This window comes from Giraffa tippelskirchi, chromosome 12 (genome assembly GCF_054371585.1).
Source record: "Giraffa tippelskirchi isolate mGirTip1 chromosome 12, T2T-mGirTip1v1.2.pri, whole genome shotgun sequence".
In the NCBI taxonomy this organism is placed as follows: Eukaryota; Metazoa; Chordata; class Mammalia; order Artiodactyla; family Giraffidae; genus Giraffa; species Giraffa tippelskirchi.
Genome location: NC_137286.1, coordinates 49,306,476 through 49,332,275, shown reverse-complemented (window position 1 = coordinate 49,332,275; position 25,800 = coordinate 49,306,476). Strand labels below are relative to the sequence as shown.

Here is a 25,800-nt window from a genome sequence, read left to right as displayed (position 1 = left end):
AAAACTTACCCCAGAGACCTGTGATGATTAAATGAATTAATGAGTACAAAATGCATAGCAAGCATTCAGTGAAAAGCTATTTATTACAATATTAATGTTTGGGAAACTGAAATTAGGTTTAAGACACAGAGGAAGTGTCAGGGGAAGAGTTGAATGTCCCAAGCCTTCTTTCCCCACTCAAGCTGGAGGATCCTAGGAATCATTGCAACAAGTCTCCAGTGGATCAGTTCATGTGTAGAGTTAATCAATTTCCTAATCATTTAAAAACAAAACATATCAAACCACCTCCAGTTATCCTAGCTATCATCATCTTAATTGCTCACCCTGACCTAGATCCATCTGCATAAAATCAAAAGGGAAATATAAAGAAGACTTTACTGTAAATGGGGTGGTGTGGCACCCATTATTTAATGAATGGATAAATTGCCACTGTAGAGGTGTAAAAGGATGTTCCTATTGCAATTCATAAATTTCACATCCTCCAGGCTCCACGGCTCCAGTAAAGGGATCATAGATTATGGAGTTTTCCAAATTCAAGCCATTAATAGAGTGTGTGATTTTTTGGAGAGAGATTATACTAGCTAAGAAAACAAGGTTCACTTAATTTAAGAAAGGAGAGATCATTTAAATGATGTCAGATTAAACTTTTTGTAACAAGGCAAAGCACTGATAAATTGAAATTATATTCAAGTATTCTCACTTAAGTTAATAGAATAAACCTACCTAAGGAGGCAAAAGAGCTGTATGCAGAAAACTAAAAGACACTGATGAAAGAAATCAAAGATGACACAAAAAGATGGAGAGATATACCATGTTCTAGGATTGGAAGAATCAATATTGTGAAAATGACTATACTACTCAAAGCAATCTACAGATTCAATGCAATCCCTATCAAGTTACCAATGGCTTTTTTTCACAGAACTAGAACAAAACATTTTACAATTTGTATGGAAACACAAATGACCACAAATAGCCAAAGCGATCTTGAGAAAGAAAAACATAGAAGAGGGATCAGACTCCCGACTTCAGACTATACAAAGCTACAGTTTTCAATACAGTATTGTTCAGGCTCAAAACTAGAAATATACTCTATTTATGTCTATTTAAGCAGTCATTTAAAGGCTTGGATAAGCAGATTCTATTTTTTTCCAGTGCATAGTTTATGAAGTACTCTCTATAAGCAGCACTGATCCATGTGCAGAGAAGATACAGACCTGCTCTCATGGAACTTCTAGGCTTCAGAAGAGATTGAAAATAAGCAACTAGTTATATACAGAATAATTTAACTGTAATTATGATGAACACTTTGAAGGAAAAAATGATGTGAAAAGAGGGACAAGAATAACGTGTGCCAAATCGTGTATGACGCTTTCGGCCGCGTGGACTGTAGCCCACCAAGCTCCTCTGTCCATGGGATTTTCCAGGCAAGAATGCAGGAGTGAGTAGACATTTCCTACTCCAGGTGATCTTCCAAACCTGAGATTGAACCCGCATCTCTTGCATCTCCCACTTGTGCAGGAGGATTCTTTACTACTGGTGCCACCTGGGAAGCCCCAAGAGTAGATGAGTGAGTGAGTGAAAGTCACTCAGTCGTGTCCAACTCTGTGACTGCATGGATTGTAGCCTGCCAGGCTCCTCTGTTCATGAAATGCTCCTGTGTTCATGGAATTCTCCAGGCCAGAATACTGAAGTGGGTAGCTCTTCCTTCCTCTAAGGGATCTTCCCAATCCAGGGATTGAACCCAGGTCTCCCTCATTACAAGTGGATTCTTACCATCTGAGCCACTAGGGAAGCCCAAGAATACTGGAGTGGAAGCCCAAGAATACTATCCCTTCTCCAGTGGATCTTCCTGACCCGGGAATTGAACTGGAGTCTCCTGAATTGCAGGAGGATTCTTTACTAGCTGAGCTACAGGGAAGCCCCCAAGAGTAGATAGATGAAATCAATTAGGAGGAATTGGAGAAACTCTGAGGATAACATTAACACTTCATGTCCCTTAAAATCATGATGCTATAGGTCTGGAGCCTATGTAGGAATTTAGAGATCATAGTAGATGATATTAATAAATACATAAATATATAGTTATGTCAAATGTTTTTATAATTAATTATATTAATCCTTATATTAATATAATTGCTATGTTATGTTAGGCATGGGGACAGTAAGAACCAGAGATATTAAGAGATTTGCTCATTGTTCTAGAAATAAACAAAAACTGCATTTCTTGAAAAATAGTTCCTTAATTTACATTCTCATCCATTTGTTCTACTTCTCCACCTTCTCCCAGCAATTTGTCCAAAGACTGACATTATACCATTTCTTGTCTAATCTATATACTTTTTCTACTATGTGCTAATTTTTGGAGATTTTGCTAACACCGAAGTGAGAGAACCCTCCGTGTTCATATCACAAAAGTTCTGAACTGTCCAAGTGTAGTATTTCTGCTGTCCCAAAGACTTGGTATACTATCAACTCTGGGACACCATCCTTGGGGGTTGGAAGGTCCAGGGACTAGTAGTCCCCCTCTTTAGATAGACCAGGGTCTATCGATGCCTTCTGGCTTCCCTGGCAGTACAGTGGTAAAGAACCTGCCTCCCAACGCAGGAGAGGCAAGAGGCGCAGGTTCGATCTCTGGGTCAGGAAGGTCCCCTGAAATAGGAAATGGCAACCTGTTCCAGTATTCTTGCCTGGAAAATCCCATGGACAGAGTAATCTGGCAGGTACAGTCCGTGGGGTTGCAAAGAGTTGGACATGACTAAAATGACTGCACACGTGCACAGGACATACAGTTACCTTCTAAATGGAAATTAAGTGATCTCACATGGTATATATGAATCCAGAGAGTATGGATTTTTATAAATGTTATAATTGGCCCAACTTCAGATTTATAGATCAGAAGATGAGATTAAAAAGTTCATTTTGGCAGTTATACTCTTTAAGGAAACAAATTAACTTTATATGTGCTCCTGCTCAAGAAGCGTCAGTGGTCTGTATGTCTGCGATAAGTGAAAATCCAGCCAGAAAACAGGGAGTCTGGGTTGAGACACTCTCTAAATTTCAGGTCCCTGTGAAGTCTGTGGCTTCCCATAGGGCTCAGCACAGTAATGTATGAGGCTGGGTATATGTTGCAACATTGGTTCATAGTGATGCAGGAAGATGAGGTTGAAAGATCATAGTCTTTGGAGTTGGCCATGTTGGCATTTGGATCCCATCTCACCCACTTTGTAGTTGAACTTAAGCTAATTCTTTCTAACTTTTCTAAGCTTCTGTTTCCTCATCTTTAAAATTAAAAAAAAGGGGCTTCCCAAGTGGCTCAGTGGTTAAGAATCTGCCTGCCAATGCCGGAGACCTGGGTTCGATCCCTGGGTTAGGAAGATCCCCTGGAGAAGGATATGGAAACCCACTCCAGTATTCTTGCCTGGAGAATCCCATGGACAGAGGAGCCTGACGAGCTATAGTCCGTGGGGTCACAAAGAGTCAGACATGACTTAGTAACTAAACAGTAACAATAACTACAGAAAAGGATTTAAAGATTGGTACTCAATACTTAGGATTGATATAAGATTTATAGTTGCATATATTAAGTGTTTGATATATTAAGATACTTAATACTTACTAAGAAGTTATTTTTTTTAATGATGCATAGATGCAATCCTCTGCAACTCACCATAATTTGATTTTCTTAATTGTAGATTCTTCCCAAAATCCTTGATAAACTCGCACCAGCATTCACCATGAGAAGCTGCAGCTTCCTTGTGGAGAAATCTCGGGCCTCCACAGCCCGGATAGTGGTGTGGAGAGAGATGGGGGTGTCCAGAAGCTACACCATGGAGAGCAGCTACTGTGGTTGCAACCAGGGTCCCTATCAGGTATGTGAGACTGTGGGATACCTCTGCTTTCTGTCAGCAGCAATACACTGTGATGGAGAGCTATTGCATAACCACTGATCCTGATGTCTAGTCTGAAAGAGGAAGAAGTCTCCAGGTAAAATCTGGCCCAGCACCCTTGATCTTGCAGAAGAACTAGTTCAATGAATGCTTTCCCTGGCAGCACGATCTGTGTTGATCCTGGAAGCAATCTGTGGCCGCCTGCTGATTTGGTATTTCAATCATCTGCCCTCTCCAGCAAGTAGTAGGGAGCCACTTCAGACAGGCACCCTTGGCTTTTATGGAACCTCTTCCTGGCCCTGTTTTATGTATGAGAACATTTTCTTTCCTTTTGCAACACGCGGACCAGTCCCTGATGCATCATCAAAAAAAGGCATAGATCAGGGCGTCGATATTGTCAAGACATATATGGTTGGTGTTTCTCTGTCTTTTGTGTTCAGGGGCTTTTGTGTTCTGTTATCCTGCTGTCGCAGAGCAGACAGAAGTGTGTGCCCGATGCGGGTCTCCCCAAGATGAGCGGGCCTGGGACTCGTGTTTTAACAGTGAAGGAAAGGGCTGGAATGAATCATATTCTTCCTACAGCTGTATTACCTGTATGAGCAGCTGGGTAGCTCTGAGAGCTGCTTGTCCCACTCTCCCACTAGATGAGCATAAATAAGGGGCATGGTGACAGTGCCAGGGCAATAGACTCTTCTAAATGTGTTAGACAAGATGACAGACTACTCCTTGGTGACTTCTATTCAACCCTAAGGATTCCTGGACCTTGCCAGCGTTAAAGCCCACCGTGTTGGCTTTGATCCTCTCCTGGAACCATTAGGAAGCACTTGGCATCTCCACAATCCAGTGCTTGTAGAAATCTGTTAGCCATCAAAGGCAGTTCAGGGAGTGACAGGTGGGTGATGAACATTATCTAACTTCCCATCTGCTCAGAGATATTTTTCAACATAGGGCTACTGACCAACCACTTTGACCTATAAATTCTGTTAAATCGTCAGTTAGTCTATAAACAGTGGCTTGAAAGAATTGTTTTTATTACTGAATTAATAAACTATGAGAATGAATTAATCTTTATTTATAAACATCAATCCAATTCAGAGTAAAGACCTCACTCTTCCAGTTAATGGCAGTGTAGTGCTTGCCTCTATAAACCTCTGTGTTTCATGTATGAAATGCAGATACTATTAAGGATTCCTCTCCTTCCTGATAACCCTGGAGGTGGAAATGGCAACTCACTCCAGTATTCTTGCCTAGAGAATCCCATGGACAGAGAAGCCTGGTGAGCTACAGCTCATGGGATCGCTAAGAGTCAGACATGACTGAGTGACTGAGTACACACTCATGCTCCTTCCTGCTAGGCAACATTTTTGTTAAGGCCAAAAGAAAATTCATAAACAAATGTACTTGGGGGGTCGGTTATAGCATTAGGATTCTGTTCACTCTCTTGACATTCAAAACCCATAGGATTGGGAAAAAGAAAGCCTGGACAATTGTGACTCTAAGATGTTAGCTCATAGACTTGTGCCTCTCTCGCTGTATGCTTCTTGATGGAAATGGGCCAGTCACTTGTTTAAAAGACAACCCCATGCATCCCTCACAGATTTATTGGGTTGGTGACTTTCATTGACTTTGTTTCTCCAAGCACCAATTCAGGCTAACAGCTTCTAGTCACATAAGTATCAATGCCATTCACAATAAATCAACCAGACACTCAAAGGCCCTTGGAGCTGTTGTTTGAAAACTAAGTGACTCATAGGTTCAGGCCCTCACCAACACTCCATCTTTCAGGCAACATACACGGCGGTGGTTGGAAATGACAAACAGTGCAAAAAGCTTGCCCAGTAGGATGGCTTTCAGATATGGACTCAGCATTTGCCCTGTGAAATTTTCCACATGGCCTTTGCATGGGGTCTCTATAAGGAAGGATGTGAGAAGGAATTGGCTTAGAGAAAAGTCTTAACAGTGCCAGACCTGGCTTTGCTTTCAAGATCCTATTCTGTATATGAAACACCTCTCTGAAAGGATTGGTTTTCCCTTTCTCTTTGTTTTTCTGTTCTTAAAAATGTTGTTGAGTAACTGAGCAGAATTGCAGACTGAACAAGAGGATGGTGAGTAATTTTACATATTGGGGGGCACCCTGGGGAGAGGAAGTTAGCCCAGAGTTGGGTGTTTTGGTGATTTTTGTCTGAGGTATATAATGAAATCTATGAACTATAAAGCTATATAGAAATTTCCATCCTGAACATACTGCAAATGATTTTTGTACTTTGAGAAGCTGAGTCCCAGTTGGGTCCTGAGGTTATTATTCTAAGGTCATCTTTCCATTTTTTTGTTTAGCATTACCATTTATCCAAAAGATGGAGGGTGCTTAAATACCCCCACGGGAGGCATTTCTTCCTTCCTTCATAAGAATATAAATATTTTTGCAATTTCTCTGGTTAATGCAGCTTTAAAGTAGTTCCAATCATTTCTCCCAGCACACTAAGTATCTGATTTGTTAGTATTGAAATGAAATATCATTTCTTACAGTGACATTTATGTTGGAACACCATTAAAGCACATACACTCTCACCTTCTAATAATTATTATTAATATGATATTTCCCCTTCTATTTTCCAGTCTATAGTTGACTAATGTTGAAAAAAAAATTCCCATGATTTTGTTTTTCTTTCTTTTTGAAACATAGTCTCTACTGATAGGTTATATGCTCCGATCCATAATTTGTATTTAATGTGGAGGTCCCACCCACTGAGAGATTTACTTAACATCTTTGGACTGGCCCAAAACTGTGAAGGCTGTTGAGAGGAAAAGCCAAAGTGGAATGATGCTTCCTTTGGAGGCTTATTTTTTAAGTCACTCAGTCTATGTGGACAGCTGTGTGCTTTACACTGAGTGTTTGTGACTTGGAGTCACATGCATGGTGTGTTTGCATATATAAAAGCTTATGACTGGGTCCTCGGGGGCTGCTTGTGGCTTAAGAGGCTAATGTGAACACTCCCACCCACCCACCCAAACAGGCTGTTGACAGGCTTCTTGGCAGTGTTGCTGACTCCTGGGATGGCCAGGAGGGTCTTAGTCAGAGGAAGGACAGAAGATGGGTGACTCAGCTGAGGTTTGAAGAGTGACTCAACTGCGTGTTGACATGAGCTACCTGCCAACTGCTTGCCTTGTATTGTGGACTCCCAGCTATCCATCCTCTTTACCGCCAGCGGAGGGATATTTCAGGAACCCCAGCCTATTCAAATCATAGTACTGCCCGTCACCCATCATTGTGTTTACAAAAAATCCAAACTCCTCATCATGAGGGAGGCCAACTCCTCACCACCCGTGTAAGGCCTTTGACAACCTCCTCATCCATTATTTTTAAAGATTTTTTATGCCTTTTTAACATTTATTTTTAACTGAAGAATAGTTACAATGTTATGTTTGTTTCTGCCATATATCAACATGGATCAGTCATAGGTATATATATGTCCCCCCCCTCTTGAGCCTCTTTTCCACCTCCCACTCCCTCCCACACCTCTAGATTGTCAGTTTGAGTTCCTTGAGTCATACAGCAAGTTCCCACTGGCTATCTATATATATGCTTAGAATCTCTGTTTCCATGCTACTCTTTTTTTTTAACGATTTTTCCTTTTTTTTGATGTGGATCATTTTTAAAGGCTTTATTGAATTTGTTACAATCTTGCTTCTGGTTTAGGCTTTTTGGTTTTTTGGCTGTGAGGCAGGTGGGATCTTACTTAGCTCCTCCATCAGGGATGGAACCTGGACCTCCTGCATTGGAAGGTGAAGTCTTAATCACTTCCCATCCTTCCTCATTCATTTTTTATACCCAGGGTCGTCTTTAGTATGCAATAGGTGTTAGGTATATGTGTTGTCTCACCAATAAATGGATAAGTGAACAAATACATGGTGATTTCCAGGTAGGGTCAGGTGATTTTCCTCTGTCCATGGATAACTAGAAAAAGGAGACGAAATTCCCACTATGGTCTAAATGTGATTAGAAGCCATTCTAAAATTTGACTTTAAGAGTTGTAATTCATGGACATGGAAAGTGTGTGGGTGAGGGAGGGAAATGAATAAGAATACAACTCAGACTTCTCAGGCCTGTCACTATATACATGATTCAAGAGCATCTAATGGATTCGTTCTCAGAATAAGGCAATTCTAGTCCAGGTGTGGAATTTCACATGGCCACATTCTAATAATAGATGAGGATTAGACAGGAAGACATCCACCTGTGCATGTGGGAGATGCTGTGAGGCAACTCCTAGATCCCCCTGGAGAGATGCTGATTCCCCATTGGCTCACAGCTGTGTCCATCACCAGAAATCGCCTATGGCTGGTGGAAGCTGCCTTGACCAAAGCCCTGGCTTCTCTGTGTGAGCCTGCATCCAATGGCTGGTCTATGTGGGTCCAGTGCCTGGCTCAGTTGGGAAAACTCCAAAGGGAGGGGCATTCCAGTTCCAGAAGTCCATGTAGGTTCATCTGGGCCTCAGTTCCACTTGTGTTGAAGTTCAGCCTCCTCCTCAGCCCAAGTCTGCTTTTCTCACCACTCACGGGTGGATTATGTCATGTGCCCCCCTTCCCCTGCAAATCCTTCTGCAAAACAGCTTATAACAGTATGTCACAGAGGCTTAAATTAGGAAACATAAACGTTGGAATGAAACACTTGAGCTGTTGAAGACAGGTTGATAGGGATGAATTTCATATAAAACATTAAATCATCTCAACTTGGCTTTCAAGGCTCCCAGTGCTCTCTCATTCACCAGGCTGCTCTGTCCATGGGGTTTCCCAGACAGGAGTACTGGAGTGGGGTAGCCATTTACTTCTCCATGGAATCTTAATGACCCAGGGATGGAACTCACATCTTCTGCATTGGTAGGTGGGTTCTTTACTGTGGAGCCAGCAGGGAAGTCCCTCACACTGGTGGGCTACTGCTGTGTAGTCCAGAAGGGAGGTATTGGTTTCCCATGGCTACCTTCTGAATTACCAAAAATGAGCAGGGCTTCCCAGGTAGCTCAGGCAGTAAAGAATCTGCCTGCAATTCAGGAGACATGGGTTCGAGCCCTGGGTTGGGAACATCCTCTGGAGAAGGGAATGGAACCCATTCCAGTATTCTTGCTTGGAGCATTCCATGGAAAGAGGAGCCTGGTGAGCTGTGGTCCATGGAGTCACAAGGAGTTGGACACGACTGAGTGACTAACACTTTCAGGGGTTTAAAACAGCACATATTTATTCTGTAACACTTCTGGAGGTGAGAAGTCCACCATTATGGGGTTAGAAACACTATGTTTTCTCTGAAAGCCTTAGGGAAGAATCTGGCTGATGGCTTTCTCTCAACTCCTGATGTTTCCTGGCTTGTAGATGCATCACTCCAATCTCTCCCCATCATTACCTGCTCTCCACTTGTCTGACTCTGTCTCCGTGTCTTCTCTCCTTTTCTTATAACAACACCAGTCATATTGCATTTGGGACCCACACTCTTCCAGTGTGACCTCATCTTAACTAATTACATCTCCAACTACCCTATTTCTAAATCAGGTCACATTGTGCAGTTCTTGGAATGACGCTGATTTGGGGGAGACGTTATTTAATCTAGTACACTGGGTCAGACAAGAAGGTACAGAATAGTTAGATCTAAGAACAGAAAAGAGGTTTTTATTTGACTTCATATTGTTGTGCTGTGAAGCCCAAACAAATGACTACCACTCTTGTTTTCTCCGTACTTCATGATCAAGAGCATGAGAAGTTTTAGATTTTCTTGGAAGGCAAATTTGAGAGCCATGCCATAGATAATGAATTCTTTTTTAAAAACATTTTTATTTATTTTTTAAGCATCTGAGCCACCTGGGAAGCCCAAATTATTTTTATTATTTTTTAGAGAATGAATTCTATTTAGTGCTGTTTGAATATTATAACATACAGTGCCCTTAAATAAGCAATAATACAAACATCTATGTTATTTACTGTGTGTAAAACCTGGAAAGGCTTACCCACTCCAGTATTCTTGCCTGGAGAATCCCATGAACAGAGGAGCCTGGCGGGTTACAGTTCTGCTGCTGCTGCTAAGTCGCTTTAGTCATGTCCGACTCTATGCGACCCCATAGACGGCAGCCCACCAGGCTCCTTCGTCCCTGGTATTCTCCAGGCAAGAATATTGGAGTGGGTTGCCATTTCCTTCTCCAGTGCATGAAAGTGAAAAGTGAAAGTGAAGTCGCTCAGTCGTGTCTGACTCTTCGCGACCCCATGGGCTGTAGCCTACCAGGCTCCTCCATCCATGGGGTTTCCCAGGCACGAGTACTGGAGTGGGGTGCCATTGCCTTCTCCGGGGTTACAGTTCATAGGGTCACAAAGAGTTGGACACAACTGGGTGGCTAACACTTTCACTTTCAAGGAGATCTGCAACAATGGGTTTCTTGTCTATAATAAGAAGACATAATTAGAACTAAGACATGGGCATGTGGTGGTGGTTTGGTCGCTAAGTCGAATCTGACTCTTTGTGACCCCATGGACTGTAGCCCACCTGGCTCCTCTGTCCATGGGATTTTCTAGGCAAGAATACTGGAGTAGGTTACCTTTTCTTTCTCCAGGGGACCTTCCTGAACCAGACATTGAACCTGGGTCTCCTCCAGGGAAGACCGAAGACATGGGCATGGTCTCTGGTAAACTGTGTTTGAAATAAGCAGCCTTTGATGATTATCCATGGGGCTTTTGGGTTACCTAGACCAGGATGACCTGGCATGATTCAGAAACCCCTAAAAGTCTTCAGCAACCACTGCTGGACATGTGATTTTTTTTCTAACAGAAAACTGCTGTGCTTTTATAAGCACCAATTAGCTATTTGTCAGGAGGAAATGGCAGCCCACTCCGATATTCTTGCCTGGAGAATCCCATGGACAGAGGAGCCTGGTGGGCTATAGTCCATAGGGTCACAGAGTCAGACACGACGGAAGTGAGAAGCAGCAGCTACTTGTCAGAAGCCTTTGTTCATCCATCCCATCCCTTCACACCCCTTCATTCATCTTGACCTGTTTCTTTGTTGGCCTTTCCTGAATAAACAAAGAGACTCTGGAGGAATGTAACACTATGAACTGACAGCTTTCTAGCAGTAGGGAAAATGAGGGGAGCAGAGCTAGTCTTCAGTGAAACAAGCTGTGGAAGTTTGTATTAGACAAGTCCCTGCATTGCTTCCTACACTCGTTTTCCTTCCTGCTGACTGCTTTCCTTGTCCTGTCAGAGAGCTAGGGTTCTCACACAGCTCTTTGGACTTGATTAGTCTTTATTTGAGGACACTTCTCTTCCTCAAATGTCCTAAACTGCAAAATTGCGCCCCTGCCAGGGAATACACGTACATTCTTTCTCTCTCGACCAAACACACATTTATGTGTACGTATCATACATGTATGCACATATTACCTATCAGTGGTTCTCCATAAACTCATACAGGAAGTATGGCTGATTTTTTAAAAAATATAATTTATCTTCTTTTTTTTTTTTTAATTTTTATTTTTTGACTGTGCCAAGCGGCATGTGGGATCTTGGTTCCCCGACCAAGGAAGAGACCTGCTTCCGCTTCATTGGAAGAGCAGAATCTTAAAAACTGGACCACCAGGGAAGTCCCAGTTTATCGTTTAGTGTGGGTATCTGTGTTAGACATGGGCTTCCCTGGCAGCTCAGACAGTAAGGAATCTACCTGCAATGCAGGACACCTGGGTTCAGTTCCTGTGTCAGGAAGATCCTGTGGCCAAGGGAATGGCTACCCACTCCAGTATTCTTGCCTGCAGAATTCCATGGACAGAGGAGCCTGGCGGGCTACAGTCTATGGAGTCGCAGAGTCGGACATGACTGAGCAACTAACGCACTGTTAGACACTGAGTTCCAAGGAGACCTCTGCACTGCGCAATCATAACTTGGAGACAATTACCTGACCTCTGTGAGGTTTAGTTGTAAAAATGGTTTCCTCCCTATTCCTCCCTATGGAGATGCTGTTAAGACTGAATGAGCAAATGCCTGTAAAACACAGATCTTTATTTTCCTAGTAGACATTCATACGTTTTTTATCATCTGTACTATTATTGATGGTATGTAAGAATTTTTAATGATTACTTTCTCTTTTAATTTTAAATAAAGACACTTCGGCTCTAACTTTAATCCATGATTATCTTATTCAGATCTTAATTAGAACCTTTGGGGTTGGAGATTAAGTATCTGTGATTTTATTAACTTTGCTATGAAGCCATGGTTGAGAATCATAGATTTTGACTTTTACTGAGGCTAATATCCATGTATCTATATTTATAGATTTAGGTATATCAAAACAGCTTCTATGTGTATTATTTAGACATCTCCTCTATTATCTACCTTTTATTATATCAACAGTATAATCTATAATATTATTATTCTATGTAACAGTATAATCAATATAATAGTTTATAGATGAGGTTCTAGGAAAAGGGAGGGAAACTTGTGAGTCTGCTCTTAGGGGAAGAGTGAGGAGTAGAGGGCAGGGCAAGGAAACAGATTGAAATTCCTCCAAAATTGCTGAATTTAAAAGCCTATTCTGGGACTTCCCTGGTGCTCCAGTGGTTAAGATTCACCTTCCAACCAGAATTGAAAGAGACGCGTGTACCCCAATGTTCATCGCAGCACTGTTTACAATAGCCAGGACATGGAAGCAACCTAGATGTCCATCAGCAGACGAATGGATAAGGAAGCTGTGGTACATATACACAATGGAATATTACTCAGCCATTAAAAAAAATACATTTGAATCGGTTCTACTGAGATGGATGAAACTGGAGCCCATTATACAGAGTGAAGTAAGCCAGAAAGAAAAACAACAATACAGTATACTAATGCATATATATGGAATTTGAAAGATGGTAACGATAACCCTATATGCGAGACAGAATAAGAGACACAGATGCATAGAACAATTTTATGGACTCTGAGGGAGAAGGTGAGGGTGGGACGTTCTGGGAGAATAGCATTGAAACATGTATATTATCATATGTGAAACAGAACACCATTCCATGTTCGATGCATGAGACAAGGGCTCAGGGCCGGGGCAATGGGATGACCCAGAGGGATGGGATGGGGAGGGAGGTGGGTGGGGGGTCCAGGAAGGGGAACACATGTAAACCCATGGCTGATTCATGTCAATGTATGGCAAAAACTATTACAATATTGTAAAGTAATTAGCCCCCAACTAAAATAAATAAATTTATAAAAAAAAAAAAAAAAGATTCACCTTCCAAGGCTGGAGGTGCAGGATTGATCCTAGTCAGGGAGCTGAGTTCCCACATGACTCATGGTCAAAAAGCCAAACATAAAACAGAAGCGATGTAACAAACTCAATGCTGCTGCTACTGCTGCTAAGTCGCTTCAGTCGTGTCTGACTCTGTGCGACCCCATAGACGGCAGCCCACCAGGCTCCGCTGTCCCTGGGATTCTCCAGACAAGAACACTAGAGTGGGTTGCCATTTCCTTCTCCAATAACAAACTCAATAGAGAGTTTTTTTTTTAAGTCTATTCTGATCACGAACACAACTCAAGAAAATATTTTGAATCACTGTTCCCTTGGAAGTAATTTTTCTGTCCTATGGGCAACCTCATGTGGACTATAACTCCTTCTGAGCTCTGAATGAGAGTCTAGGGGTATCTTAATTTCATTAATGTAATTTGAGAATTGTTGTTATTGTTCATTCATTAAGTAATCTCAGACTCTTTGTGACCCCAGGCACTTTTCATGCCAGGCTCCTCTGTCCTCCATTATCTCCTGGAGTTTGCTCAAATTCATGTCCATTGAGACAATGATGCTATCTAATCATCTCATCCTCTGCCACCCTCTTCTCCTTTTGCCTTCAATCTTTCCCAACGTCAGTCTTTTCCAATGAATCGACTCCTCGCATCAGGTGGACAAAGTATTGGAGCTTCAGCTTCAGCATCAGTCTTTCCAATGACTATTCAGAGTTGATTTCCTTTAGGATTGACTGATTTGATTTCCTCACAGTCCAAGGGACTCTCAAGAGTCTTTTCTAGCACCACAATTCAAAAGTATCAATTCTTCAGCATTCAGCCTTCTTTATGGTCCAACTCTCATATCCATACATGACTGCTGGAAAAATAGTACTACTTACAACTTTAATGTGCATAAAAATTACCTCAGGATTGTGTGTAGTGCAGATTTCTGAACCACATCTCCGTTTGACCTGGGGTTTGGCCCAGGAACCCTCATTTCATCAAGCACTCCTGGGAACTGTGATTCTTAGACACTGAGAGATGAGGTGGGACAACCCGAGGCAAAAGGAGAGATGGTTTTGAAGCTAATTTTTGTAGTTTCTCTTTTTGTTCTCTTTCTCCTGATTTGCTCTGGGCTATGGAGACTTTTTCATGGCTTTTATTGTAAAGTCTCAAATTTTCTGCCTCCCCCCACCTTTAAAATTTTTTTTTGATTTGTAGGTTGTGTTTCATCTGTGCTTTTAGGTAACTGGCTTAGTTCTCCCAGACAAGTTGTATTTAAAAACTATCTAATATCCCAGTGAGTTGAAAGACATTTTTAGTTTTGTTTATTTTTCTAGTTTTTTGGACAGCTTGAGGTTAAAGTTTCTTAAATTGCTTGTAGAACAAAAGTGTCTTGGAACTGATATAATTATATACCAAATTGTTTGCCTTTGTGTACACTTTTCTGGGGAAAGTGTCTACAGTTTTTTTAGATATTTTTAAAGGGAAAGCAACCACCGCCCCCCCCCCCCCCGCTGGCCAACACACACACACACACACACACACACACAAAGATTAAGAGCTCATGCTTTAGTTTATTGAATCCAAGATTTCCAGGGGGCCCATCACAGCGTCTGCTCTTAAATCAGCCCTAGAAGTGTTTGACTTGACTTTGTGAAAATCAAATGAGGTCTGTAAATCGCTGACTATCTGTCTACTTATCAATTAGCGCAAGAACAATGATGCATCTCATTAAGTGTGTATTGGAGTAACTTCAGTCTAAATCTGTGATTACTCATAGGACACTAATGTTTTCAAGATCCTGCTTTGTGCAGGTGGTCATTTAGAATGAGAAGCAGCTGCCAGGCTTCACCTGGGATTAATGCAGAGTCTCAGGCCTCACCTACAGCTTCAGGATCTGCCTTATAATAAGATCCCCAGGTGATACATGTTCCTAGGAAAGCCCTGATTTAGAGCATCCTTGGTTGGCTGGGAGAGCTTCCCAGGTGGCTCAGTTGGTAAAGAATCCGCCTGCAAACTCAGGTTTGATTTCTGGGCCGAGAAAATCCCCTGGAGGAGGAAATGGCAACCCACTCCAGTATTCTTGCCTGGAGAATTCCACGGACAGAGGAGCATGGTGGATTGCAGTCCATGGGGTTGCAAAGAGTCGGACATGATTGAGCATGCATGCGTGCATACAATTGGTTGGCAGGGCCTTGAGAAAGGATTAGAGGTCCAGAAAGGGAAAACTTAGGGAGCTCTAACTTTTCTGTTAGACAAGGACATTGTTCCCAGAATTTTTGTGAGCTGGAATAAGGTGCTGTATGTGAATGTGATTTAAAAGGTTAACATAATCCCTAATATGAGACCTCTAAAACAATATAGTATAATTGCTATACCATGTTTTGTTAGTCTCTGCTGTACTATGAAGTGAATCAGCTATATGTATACATATACACACTCCCTCTTGAGACTCCCTCCCACCCCCCATCCCACCCTCTAGGTCATCACAGAGCACCGAGCCGAGCTCCCTGTGCTATGCAGCAGCTTCCCACTCGCCATCTATCTTACACATGGTGGTGTATATATGTCAGTGCCAGTCTCCCACTTCATCGCACCCTCTCCGTCCCCTGCTGTGTCCACAAGTCCATCCTCCAAGTCTGTGTCTCTATTCTTGCCTTGCAAACAGGTTCACCAGTACCATCTTCAGCATGAGACCTTTTGTTGGTGTGTGCAAATATTTTAGTGCTAGATGAGTTTGTTGTTGTTTTTTCCCTGCTATACTTTCTATTCTATATCCACCTTCCCCATTCTGGGCCTCAGAAAAGAGGACCATTTCCCAAACATCTGCTTTGTCATTGGAATGACACTCCATTCCTTTGTAGAGAAAAATATGAAATCGAAATGCTAATCTATCATTTTAGAATGAAACTCTATTTGAATCTTTCATGTCAACCCCCCCCCCCTTTTTTTTCAAGAACAGTGGTTCAACAAGTGTTGCCTTAATATTCTGTTTTTGTTTTGGTTTCTTAACCTCTTTGTATATCTCAAGACACATAATGAGCTATTTATTAACTCACTGCAGGCTTAATGATATAGTGAGATATGTTCCTCATTCTGTATCCCCCTATTCCATAAAGTCTGTCAGCCTTATGATTAGAATGTTAAAAGGAATTAAATAAAAATCAAGAGGCAGAGATGCTAATAAGGTTGCCAGCAGGGGTCTTTCCTGGGATTTCTAAAGCCCTGGGAGCTCTGAGTTTTAAATGCCCATTGTAGAAAATGGTTCGTTGTATCAAAAATAAGGTCAGAATCTGGCAGCATGGGATAATCCAATGAGCCTCTGATGACCTCTGATAGGTTAAAAATAATTTGGCTTCAAAGGACCAGGAAGAAGAAAAGATGGTTTATCTCTGTAAATCTTTCTCTTCTCATATGATTAATGTAAATGCAAGAACCCAGATGCCCTAAGGGAGCAGATATAAAAGCAAAGAAAGAATTCATTTAATATAGGGGTTTTTTTTTTTTTTGACCCCATTGCATAACATGTGGGATCTTAGTTACCTGATCAGAGATCAAACCTATGCCCCTTGCAGTGGAAGTGAGGAGCTCTAACCACTGGACTGCCTGAGAACTCCCTAATCCAATTATTAAACATTTTGCACAGAGAAAATGGATTGGCCCAGCCTGAAATTCATTTCTCTGGTTCTTGTTGCATGATTGAGTTCCTTGGAGTAGCATCTCCTTACAAATGTGCTGAGAAGGGGGAGTTCAGGTTTTGGAAGTATTATCTGTGGGGTTGTCTCCTCTACAACATGGAGTGGACCCTGGACCACAATACCATCCTTAACTGGGGGGTGGGGGGGTACAGGTAATGGTTCTATTTTTCCAGCTATTTTTTCCATATTATTTATCATATTTTCACATCAGTGGAATAGACTTGGAAATTGCTATTTATAAAACTGAGCAGTGATTCTCTTTATACACCTATTTTCCCTTGAATATAAATGAGAAGAGAACATTTTAGAATACTTTGAACCGTGTTGTCAGAAGGTAGGCAGTAGATATTTTATATAGATTTATAATTGTTTTATCAGTTAGTTAGCACATGTTTATTAGGTATCTACTTTGTTTTAAGCTGAAGCTCCGGACTTGAGGATATATATAGAAAGCTGAAAACACTTAGCCAAAGTCAGATACATGGTCAATTCATCTTCATTCTGCATTCATTCTTTCCTTCATTCATCATTCAATAAACATTTTAAAAAAATCCAGACAATATGTTAGGTGCCAAGAATATGACAGAGAGTGGAACTGACAGCTTCTTACTCTCCCATAGTTTATGGTTCAGACAGAAAGGAAGTTAATTAAGTAAGCAACAGAGTCATATAAAACAACTGGGTGCTGTATGAAACACAGAAGGAGATCATTTAGACCTTCCTTAAATGTTGCTTGAGCAGAATATAAATTATCCACAAGTTATTTTTTTTTGAAAAATTGGGGAAGGTAACTTTTGTAATGAAATAGAATATAATTGATGGAAAGTCGGATAGGCTCAGGAAGTTCTTGACTTTTGTTTCATCCCAGTTTCCTTTCATCCTACTTTCTTCCCATTTCCTATTTCTAAATCTCACCATGGAATTCCATGATAGTGGCATGTGTTAGGCAGCATCTGAGTCCACTGGAGCACTCAACTATTAATAGAATATCCTGCTCCTTATTCTACCATGCCTTCCTTGGGAAGACACAGAAATGTTTTGCAGGTGTTTTTATGAGGCTTATAGTTGACTACAGCTCCCTGAAGACACACGGTCAAATCAGAAAGATCAAAAATGTCTCAAAATCCTTCTTAGGCTGATAATGAATAATGAAATATAAATAAGGGTAATCTTGATTACTTTGTGAAATGAATTTCTGTAGACCCCCAAGTATTCCTGAAAGCAGCAGCAATCACAGCAATAAAAATACCTTCCCTTTGCAGAGTGGTTTGTAATTTGGAAAATGCTTTCATAAACTTTATTATCTCAGATGAGACAGGAAACCACCATAGACCAAACATGAGAGAAAATGAAAGTGAGAGATAAGGAAAGTGAGTCAGGAATGACATGGAAAGTATTATAAAGTGTATTGCTGGCCAAATCCAGCAGGGAGGTTTGCTCATCTCCATGGGGTATGTCCGGAGAGGCTGTATGGAACCATTTCCCAAAAGGATTGTAGAGAGGGAAGAAGGAGAGACTTATCTGCCTGCTGCATGCAGCTCCCCTTCCTGTCTCCCTGTAGGCAAAGTGTGTCCTGGGAGAGTTGAGCTGTCTTGACTCTTTTACAGCCATTCATCTAAGTCCATAGATGCTGAGAGGAGCTAGAAACTCAGGGTGTGAGGCTGGTTGGCCTGCTATGGTAGCCAGAATGGAGAAAGTTCTCTTCGGACTGTAACTAGTCTGCTCCAGAGTGTGGAGCTGTGAGGGCCCAAGCAGAACTGGGGGTACCTAAAGGCTTCCTTGGTGGCTCAGTTGGTAAAGAATCCACCTGCTAATGCAAGACACTTGGATTCGATTCCTGGGTGGAAAAGATCCCCTGGGGAAGGAAATGGCAACTCATTCCAGGATTCTTGCCCAGGAAATCCTATGGACAGAGGAGCCTGGCAGGCTACAATCCATTGGGTCACAAGAGTTGGACACAACTTAGCGACTAAAACCACCATCACCAAGGCAAAGTTCTCCCACCACTGAGGGTCCCACAGCTGATGTCACCACTGAAATCTGAGAAGGCACCTAACATATGTCCTACACAATTCCCCCAAAAATCTTTTTTATATTTTTAATTATAAGCATTATAAAACACAAGCTGACAATACTCAACAAAAATATTCATAATGTTTGATCCTAAAGAAATTTATCCCCAAAATGCACAAAGATACAATACACAAGGATATCATTACTTATTAGTAGTGAAGACGTGGAAAGGACCTGAATTCCCACCAGTAGAGGATTGGTGAAATAAGCATCATCTGTTTAATGATGGATGACTTGGACTAAAGCAAGAAGATAACTACATTCACATGGTCTTTAGCATTTCTATACTCTAGCTCCATCATGTATTGGCTGTACTTTGGGTAAATTATTTATTCCTTTTAATCTTTATTGTACTCATCAGGAAAAAAAAGAGGATAATTATTGTCCTTACTTTAGTATATTTGTATGTGAAGCATTTAGTAGACACAAAATACCAACTAATCTTTGTCTTTACCATAATCCTCCTCCTATCATCTCCTGTAAATATAAATAATGTATATGAATGTTTCATGCATATTTATATGTAGTTCAGAGAAAGATAAATTGCAGGAGCCAAGCAAGGAGAATGGGTAGCTTATGCTCAAAAGACTTGAATTCTTTTGGGTGGATCTCAGTTAAGTTTTTAAGGGAAGAATGAGGGCATCTCCCTTATGTATTAGACTCAAACTACTGACATGAATACCAAGATAAAGAAAATTTATGAGGCATTCAAAATGTTTGATAATTTGTCAGTGGTAGAATTAGAATTTAAGCTGTGTTGTAATTAGAATTAAAACACACTAAATCTTGTGTTACTCAATGATACCACGTTGCCTCATGTTGATGAAATTTTCTGGTGTCACAAATCTGGGACAAGCAATTATTGAGTTACAGATAAAAATTTGTGTCTAAAACATTGTAGCAAAATAGAATCATGGGCATAATATCAAAAAAGGAATTTAATATGGATAATTGCAAAGTCCAGCATTTGGTTAAAACCAAAAGAAATCACTCCACTACAAGAAATTTTATAAAAAATATTTAGGGATTTTACTTACTGGTAATGTAATATGATTAAAATGTGAATTACGACTGTTGGAAATGTGAATATGATAGTCAATTGCATTAAAATTATCATAATGCTTAGAATGAGAAAGCTGATATTTCTGCTTTCTCCAGCTCAGTCTAATTGCACTGAGAAAAATGTGTTCCATTCAGTAATATGACTTGATTTTCAGGCACTTAAGGGAGAATTGCAATAGAAGTATGCAATGGTCAGGTAGAAAGAGCCTTTGGAGCCATCATAAGGACGATGGTGTTTACTTTCAAGGCTCAGGAAACTCAAACAGGCAGGGGCTCTGTATCAACCTAGAGGGGTGAGATGGGGAGGTAGATGGGAGCGAGGTTCAAAAGGGAGGGGATATATGTCTACCTATGGCCAATTCATGTTGAGGTTTGACAGAAAACAAAATTCTGTAAAGCAATTATCCTTTGATAAAAAAAAAGATCAAATGTGCCCATCAATAAGATTTAAAAAGAGAAGTAATGAGACTGTACTTGTGGTTTAACAGGTGTATGCTGACTGGGACTGGGGACAGTAGTCCGTGGTTGGAAGGAGGGCAGAGGTCTTGAAAACAGACAGGAGAGACAAATTCAAGAAATATTCAGGGGACTTCCCTGGTGATTCAGTGGTTAAGAATCTGCCTTCCAATTCAGGGGACATGGATTCAATCCCTAGTAGGGGAGCTAAGATCCCACATGCCGTGGGACAGCTAAGCCCACAGGCTACAACTAGCCTGCATGCCACAACAAGAGAAATTGGTGTGTTGCAACTAGAGAAAGTATGTGTGCTGCAACGAAGACCTAGTGCAGCCAAATATATATATATATATATATATGTGTGTGTGTGTGTATATATATATATGTATGTGTATATATATATATACATATATATATATATACATATATATATATATATATATATGTATATGTATGTATAGTCAGGAGGTGGACTTGACCAGAGCTGATAATGGGCTGAATGAGGTAGTGAGGGGTGAAGAAATGGGAAAGGGCTAGGATGATTCAGGTTTCTGGACTAGATTCAAGGTCGAAAGTGTAAGAAGTGGAACCGTCTTGTGGGCATGCGTGAGAGAGAAAGGATGATCAAATGCATCAGGCAGTAAAGCATAGGCAAGGGAACTCAGTACTACTTTGAATATTGCACAAAAAACTAAAGAAACAGAGTCTAGCTTGATGGATAAACTGTGGCCAATTCCCTTGGAGAAGTTTGTGATTTTGTGATCAGACCACTAATGGAAAAGAATGTGAAATTGCTATATTAACCTTATGAGAAACTTTCGAACATATACTCATTACTGCTGCAACACCACTAACCTTATCCTCATTGCAGCTTAATTTAAATTCTAATGCTTATTATTCTACATCCTCGAAAATTCTTATTATATGTTTCCTTATTGCTACTAGCTTCCTAAATGCAGATCTATAAGTTTGTTATTATTTTGACTGGAGAAAAAGGCCCTGGGTCAAATTTGACTATATATGCTTTTTTTTCCTAACCATATTATAGAAAAACAGTATGGCTCATAAATGTATGAACTTGTATCTATGGGTACCATTTCTTTTGTCATTTTGATATTACTTTTTAGACTTTGATAATATGTACATATTTACAGGTTTGTCAATCAGTACATATACTTGTGAATCATTTATTTACTTTTATTGTTTTTTAAAATTTTACTCTGCAAGCCAAATGATGTGGCCAGAAAGAAAGAAAAGAAAAGAGAAAGCTCTCAGGCTAATGTTGACACTAAGGAGCTCCAGAGAAGGGAAGTCAATGGAGGAACATAAAACCATGTTAGGCAATTGGGACTTGAACCCACAGTCTATTTTTAATGTATATTTTTATTTATTTATTTGACTGTAGCGGGTCTTAGTTGCAGCACATGGGATCTTTAGTTGCAGTATGATGGATCTAGTTCCCTGACCAGGGATTGAAACTGGGTCCCCTGCTTTGGAAGCGCATATCTTCGTCACTGAACCACCAGGGAAGTCCCCTGAACCCATGATCTTTTAACTGAGGTCACACACCTGGTCTCACAACTTAATGAACCTCAGTTCTTGATGTCTCATCACGGAAAGAATTCAGTGAGAGACAAAGTGACAGATGAATAATGGATTTATTTAGAGAGAAACACACTCCATAGACAGAATGTGAGGCATCTCAGAAGGCAAGACCACCTGTGAATTGTTTTTAATTAACATTGTATCATAAGAGTTTCCCACATTTCTCTGAAAACATCATGGTTCTAACAACTGCATTTTCCCCAACATTGCATTTATTACACTGCAAGTTACTTGAATTGTTATACATTTAGTTTGCTTCCAAATTTTTGGCTGTTTTATGCAACTCTCAAGAAAAAGATCTTAACCTATAAACTTTTTCCTACTCACCACCACATTTTCAACTAATAGATTAGAGTTCCAAAGTGGAATTTCTAGGTCTAAGTGCTTTAACAAAATATGAAACTGGATATTGCAAAATATCATTTACCAAATTAAAACCTGCCTTGGGCCTTGATTCTTTGCTTATGGTCAGTATGAGTAGCTGCATTTTCACTTGGGCTTTTTAATTTAACCATGTATATAACAAATTTGGGCTTCCCTGGTGGCTCAGATGGTAAAGAATGTGCCTGCAATGCAGGAGACCGCCGTTCGATCCCTAGGTAGGGAAGATCCTCTGGAGAAGGGAACAGCTACCCACTCTAGTATTCTTGCCTGGAGAAATCTATGGACAGAGGATGCTGGTGAACTACAATCCATGGAGTCACAAAAGGTCAGACATGACTGAGCAACTGACGCTTGTACTTTTCATAGCACATTTAAAGTGAATTAATGGACAACTAAGCATAGGAAGGAAGGCAGCATAAAAATATAATGGCCACTTTTGTTTTAAAAAATAATTCTTAAATTCTGGCATCTCATAATTTTGATAGGTTCCTTCTTACTTTCTTTTTACCCCCAGATCTGGTAATGGCAAGATTGAGTGGCAAAATTTCTTATATTTTTTCACTCAGCTATATTGTCATAGAAAGGAATTCATGGATTTGTTTGTCAATTTACTTTTTAGCTTTTGTGAAATGATGTCCTAAAAGAGACCATTGAAACAACCATCAGATTGACTTCCAAATTGGATCATCATTTTATCATTCATTTGAAATCTCATTTACCCCTGAAAAGCATTGCCAGTTTCCATAACAAATCAATTTTTGTGTCCTAATGCTCCTCAGACTCTCCTCAGTCACCCATGAATGGGTTGAGTACAGCTGTTCATGAGCAACCCCTAGATATAACCCAGAAATGAAACCTTTCTCCCCCAAATCTCCCTGATATAGATACTTCTTTACTGGCTCAACATTGGCAGAGAAATAAGACCGTTTGTAGTCTCTGTTGGGAACCATTAAAGAGATTGCCAAGCAAAGTGGTGAAATGCAAACCGGCAGCCTTCTCTTCATCAAGGACGTGAGATATGAGTTTAATTTGCATTATGAGTTTCTTAGGCAGTGAGTATGGATATATGTTGGCAGGAGACATTAAATGGATTACTGAAGGAGGTATCTATCCCAGAGTTTTTCAGTTCTGTGCTATTGACATTTTGGGCTGGGTAATTCATTTCGAGGGGCTCTCCTGTGCATTGTAGGATGTTTAGTAGCATCCCTGGCCTTAACTACTAGATGCCAGTAGTAAGTGCTAGTCGTGACAACCACAGATGTGTCCAGATGTTGCCAGTTGCCCCTTTGTGGGTTAAAAACACCCATAGTGGAGAACTACTAATTACCTGCAGTTGTTTAGTTTTCCAAGTCCTCTCTTTGAATCTTGCTTGGATTCCTTACCTACAAAATCAGAAGATTGAACTGGATGGTATTTATTTATCTTCTAACTCTAAAGACATTTGAACATGCGGAGGCCAGAGAAACAGATTTACTGTCTTTGGTGGTGTTGGTTTAATCGCACAGTTGTGTTGAACTCTTGGAACCACATGGCCTGTAGCCCATCATGCTACTCTGTCCATGGGATTTCCCAGGCAAGAATATTGAAGTGGGTTGCTATTTCCTTCCCCCAGGTCGAACATGGGTCTCCTGCATTACAGGCAGATTCTTTGTCCATACGATTTCTCAAACCCTAGACTTTTGTGATTCCTGGAGTTTAAAAACTGCTGCAACGGGGGACTTCCCTGGTGGTCCAGTATTAAGAATCTACCTTCCAAAGCAGGGGTGTGGGTTCGATCTGTGTGGGGAACTAAGATCCCACATGCCACAGGGCAGTTAAGTTTGTGTGCCGCAACTACTGAGCCGGTACACCACAGCTAGAGAGCCTGCATGCTGCAATGAAAGATCCCTCATGACATAACTAAGATCCAACGCAGCCAAGTAAATAAATAAATATTTGAAAAACATGCTGCAGTTATGAAACTGTTTTAAAAGAAACACGATGGTGTTGTCAGTTGGGGAATGTAAACAAGATGGGCTACTGTTTTCTCTAGGAAAAAATAAGAATAATTGCTAGAGACCAGAACTCGAAATTTTATTTGTGCTAATGCCCTAAAGTATCCAGATTGGAAGCAAGCTGGAGTATGATAGAGTTGAAGGTGGCAGAAAAGTAGCCAACCCTGAGAAGAAAAGAGGTGTGAAGGCAAAACCAATAGATGTCAAGTGTGAAAATACCCACATCATTTCTTTTAAACATAAAATAATCAGATGATAGGAGTAAAAAAAGGTTCAAGGAATTCAGGAACTTATTTCCTAAGAGCACACTTGTCTGTTGGAAGGTTTATTCTTTCATCACTTGGTTGCTTAAGTTTCACAAGGACTAGAGACTAGCTAGGTGTGAAATCCACGAATTGCATTCAGGGTGCATTGAAAGGAATGACTGATACATGTAGAACACTGGTGAGAAACAGAAGCTCAGGAGTTCTAGGATGGCCAAGAGGGTGGAGCGGGAAAAAGGTGATTAAGGATAGCAAGCCACGCTCCACATTCCACTGCCATCACCGTGTAGAGAGCTTTTGTGATGGTCGGTGTCTCTTTGGACACATAGGTATGCTGCCTGTCAGCACACCCCACACGCTGAATAGAACCAATGGATTTGGTTTGGCTTCACAGACAAGGCCATTCTCATCTGCAAAATAATGCTTGACAAAATTCAATCAGAAAGAAGGGATATTAAATCTTTCTTTTGCTTGGTCTCTCTCACCCTTTCTCTCTCTCCTAACCCTGCACTTCTAAACCATCCAGCAGGGCAAACTGCATAGTCATACACTGAGCAATCATGACTGTGAGGGATAACTAGTAACGTTATTTAAGTGCTTACCATGAACTTGAAACCTGGCTTGGCCTTGACCTCATAGTATAATAGAATACAATTAGAGCTTACTCTGTACTCTTATGTTTGCATATGTTAGACTATCTGTCAATACAAACCTTTAAGGTTGGAGTCATACCCAATTCTTTGCGATCCCACTAGGCTCCTCTGTCCATGGAATTTTCCAGGCAAGAATACTGCAATGTGTTGCCATTTCCTTGTCCAGGGGGTCTCCCCAACCCAGGGATTGAACCCATGTCTCCTGTGTCTCTGGCACTGGCAGGCAGGTTCTTTGCCACCTCTTTGAATAAAGAAGCTTGAGCAGGGGGTAGTTAGGTAACCTGTCCACAGTCATACAGAGAGTAAGTTGAAAGAGCTGTGATGTGGCTCAGTCAGACTTTCTCGGTGAGCTCCTTATTGCTATGTCTGCCCCACCACATCCTTGAGCTTGCTATAGCATGGTCTTACTTCATTCCAACCACCACCTGATGCACAGATATTATTTTTATCTTTTTCCCCACAGATGAGGAAATCAAGGTACA

General features: G+C 40.8%; 1 protein-coding gene across 5 annotated transcripts in view; it reads left to right on the top strand.

The window, feature by feature from the left end:
* The window catches only part of AGBL1 (AGBL carboxypeptidase 1), an 867,141-nt gene that overhangs the window by 496,235 nt on the left and 345,106 nt on the right, over window positions 1-25,800 (top strand). For 4 of the 5 annotated variants that reach the window (XM_081550442.1, XM_081550439.1, XM_081550438.1 and 1 more), the window contains one exon: window positions 3,693-3,869. In XM_081550442.1, coding sequence (XP_081406568.1) covers window positions 3,693-3,869 — 177 coding nt within the window. Of the gene's footprint in view, window positions 1-3,692; window positions 3,870-11,310; window positions 11,313-25,800 lie in introns of all 5 variants that reach the window. The other variant, XM_081550443.1, reaches the window with a different exon arrangement.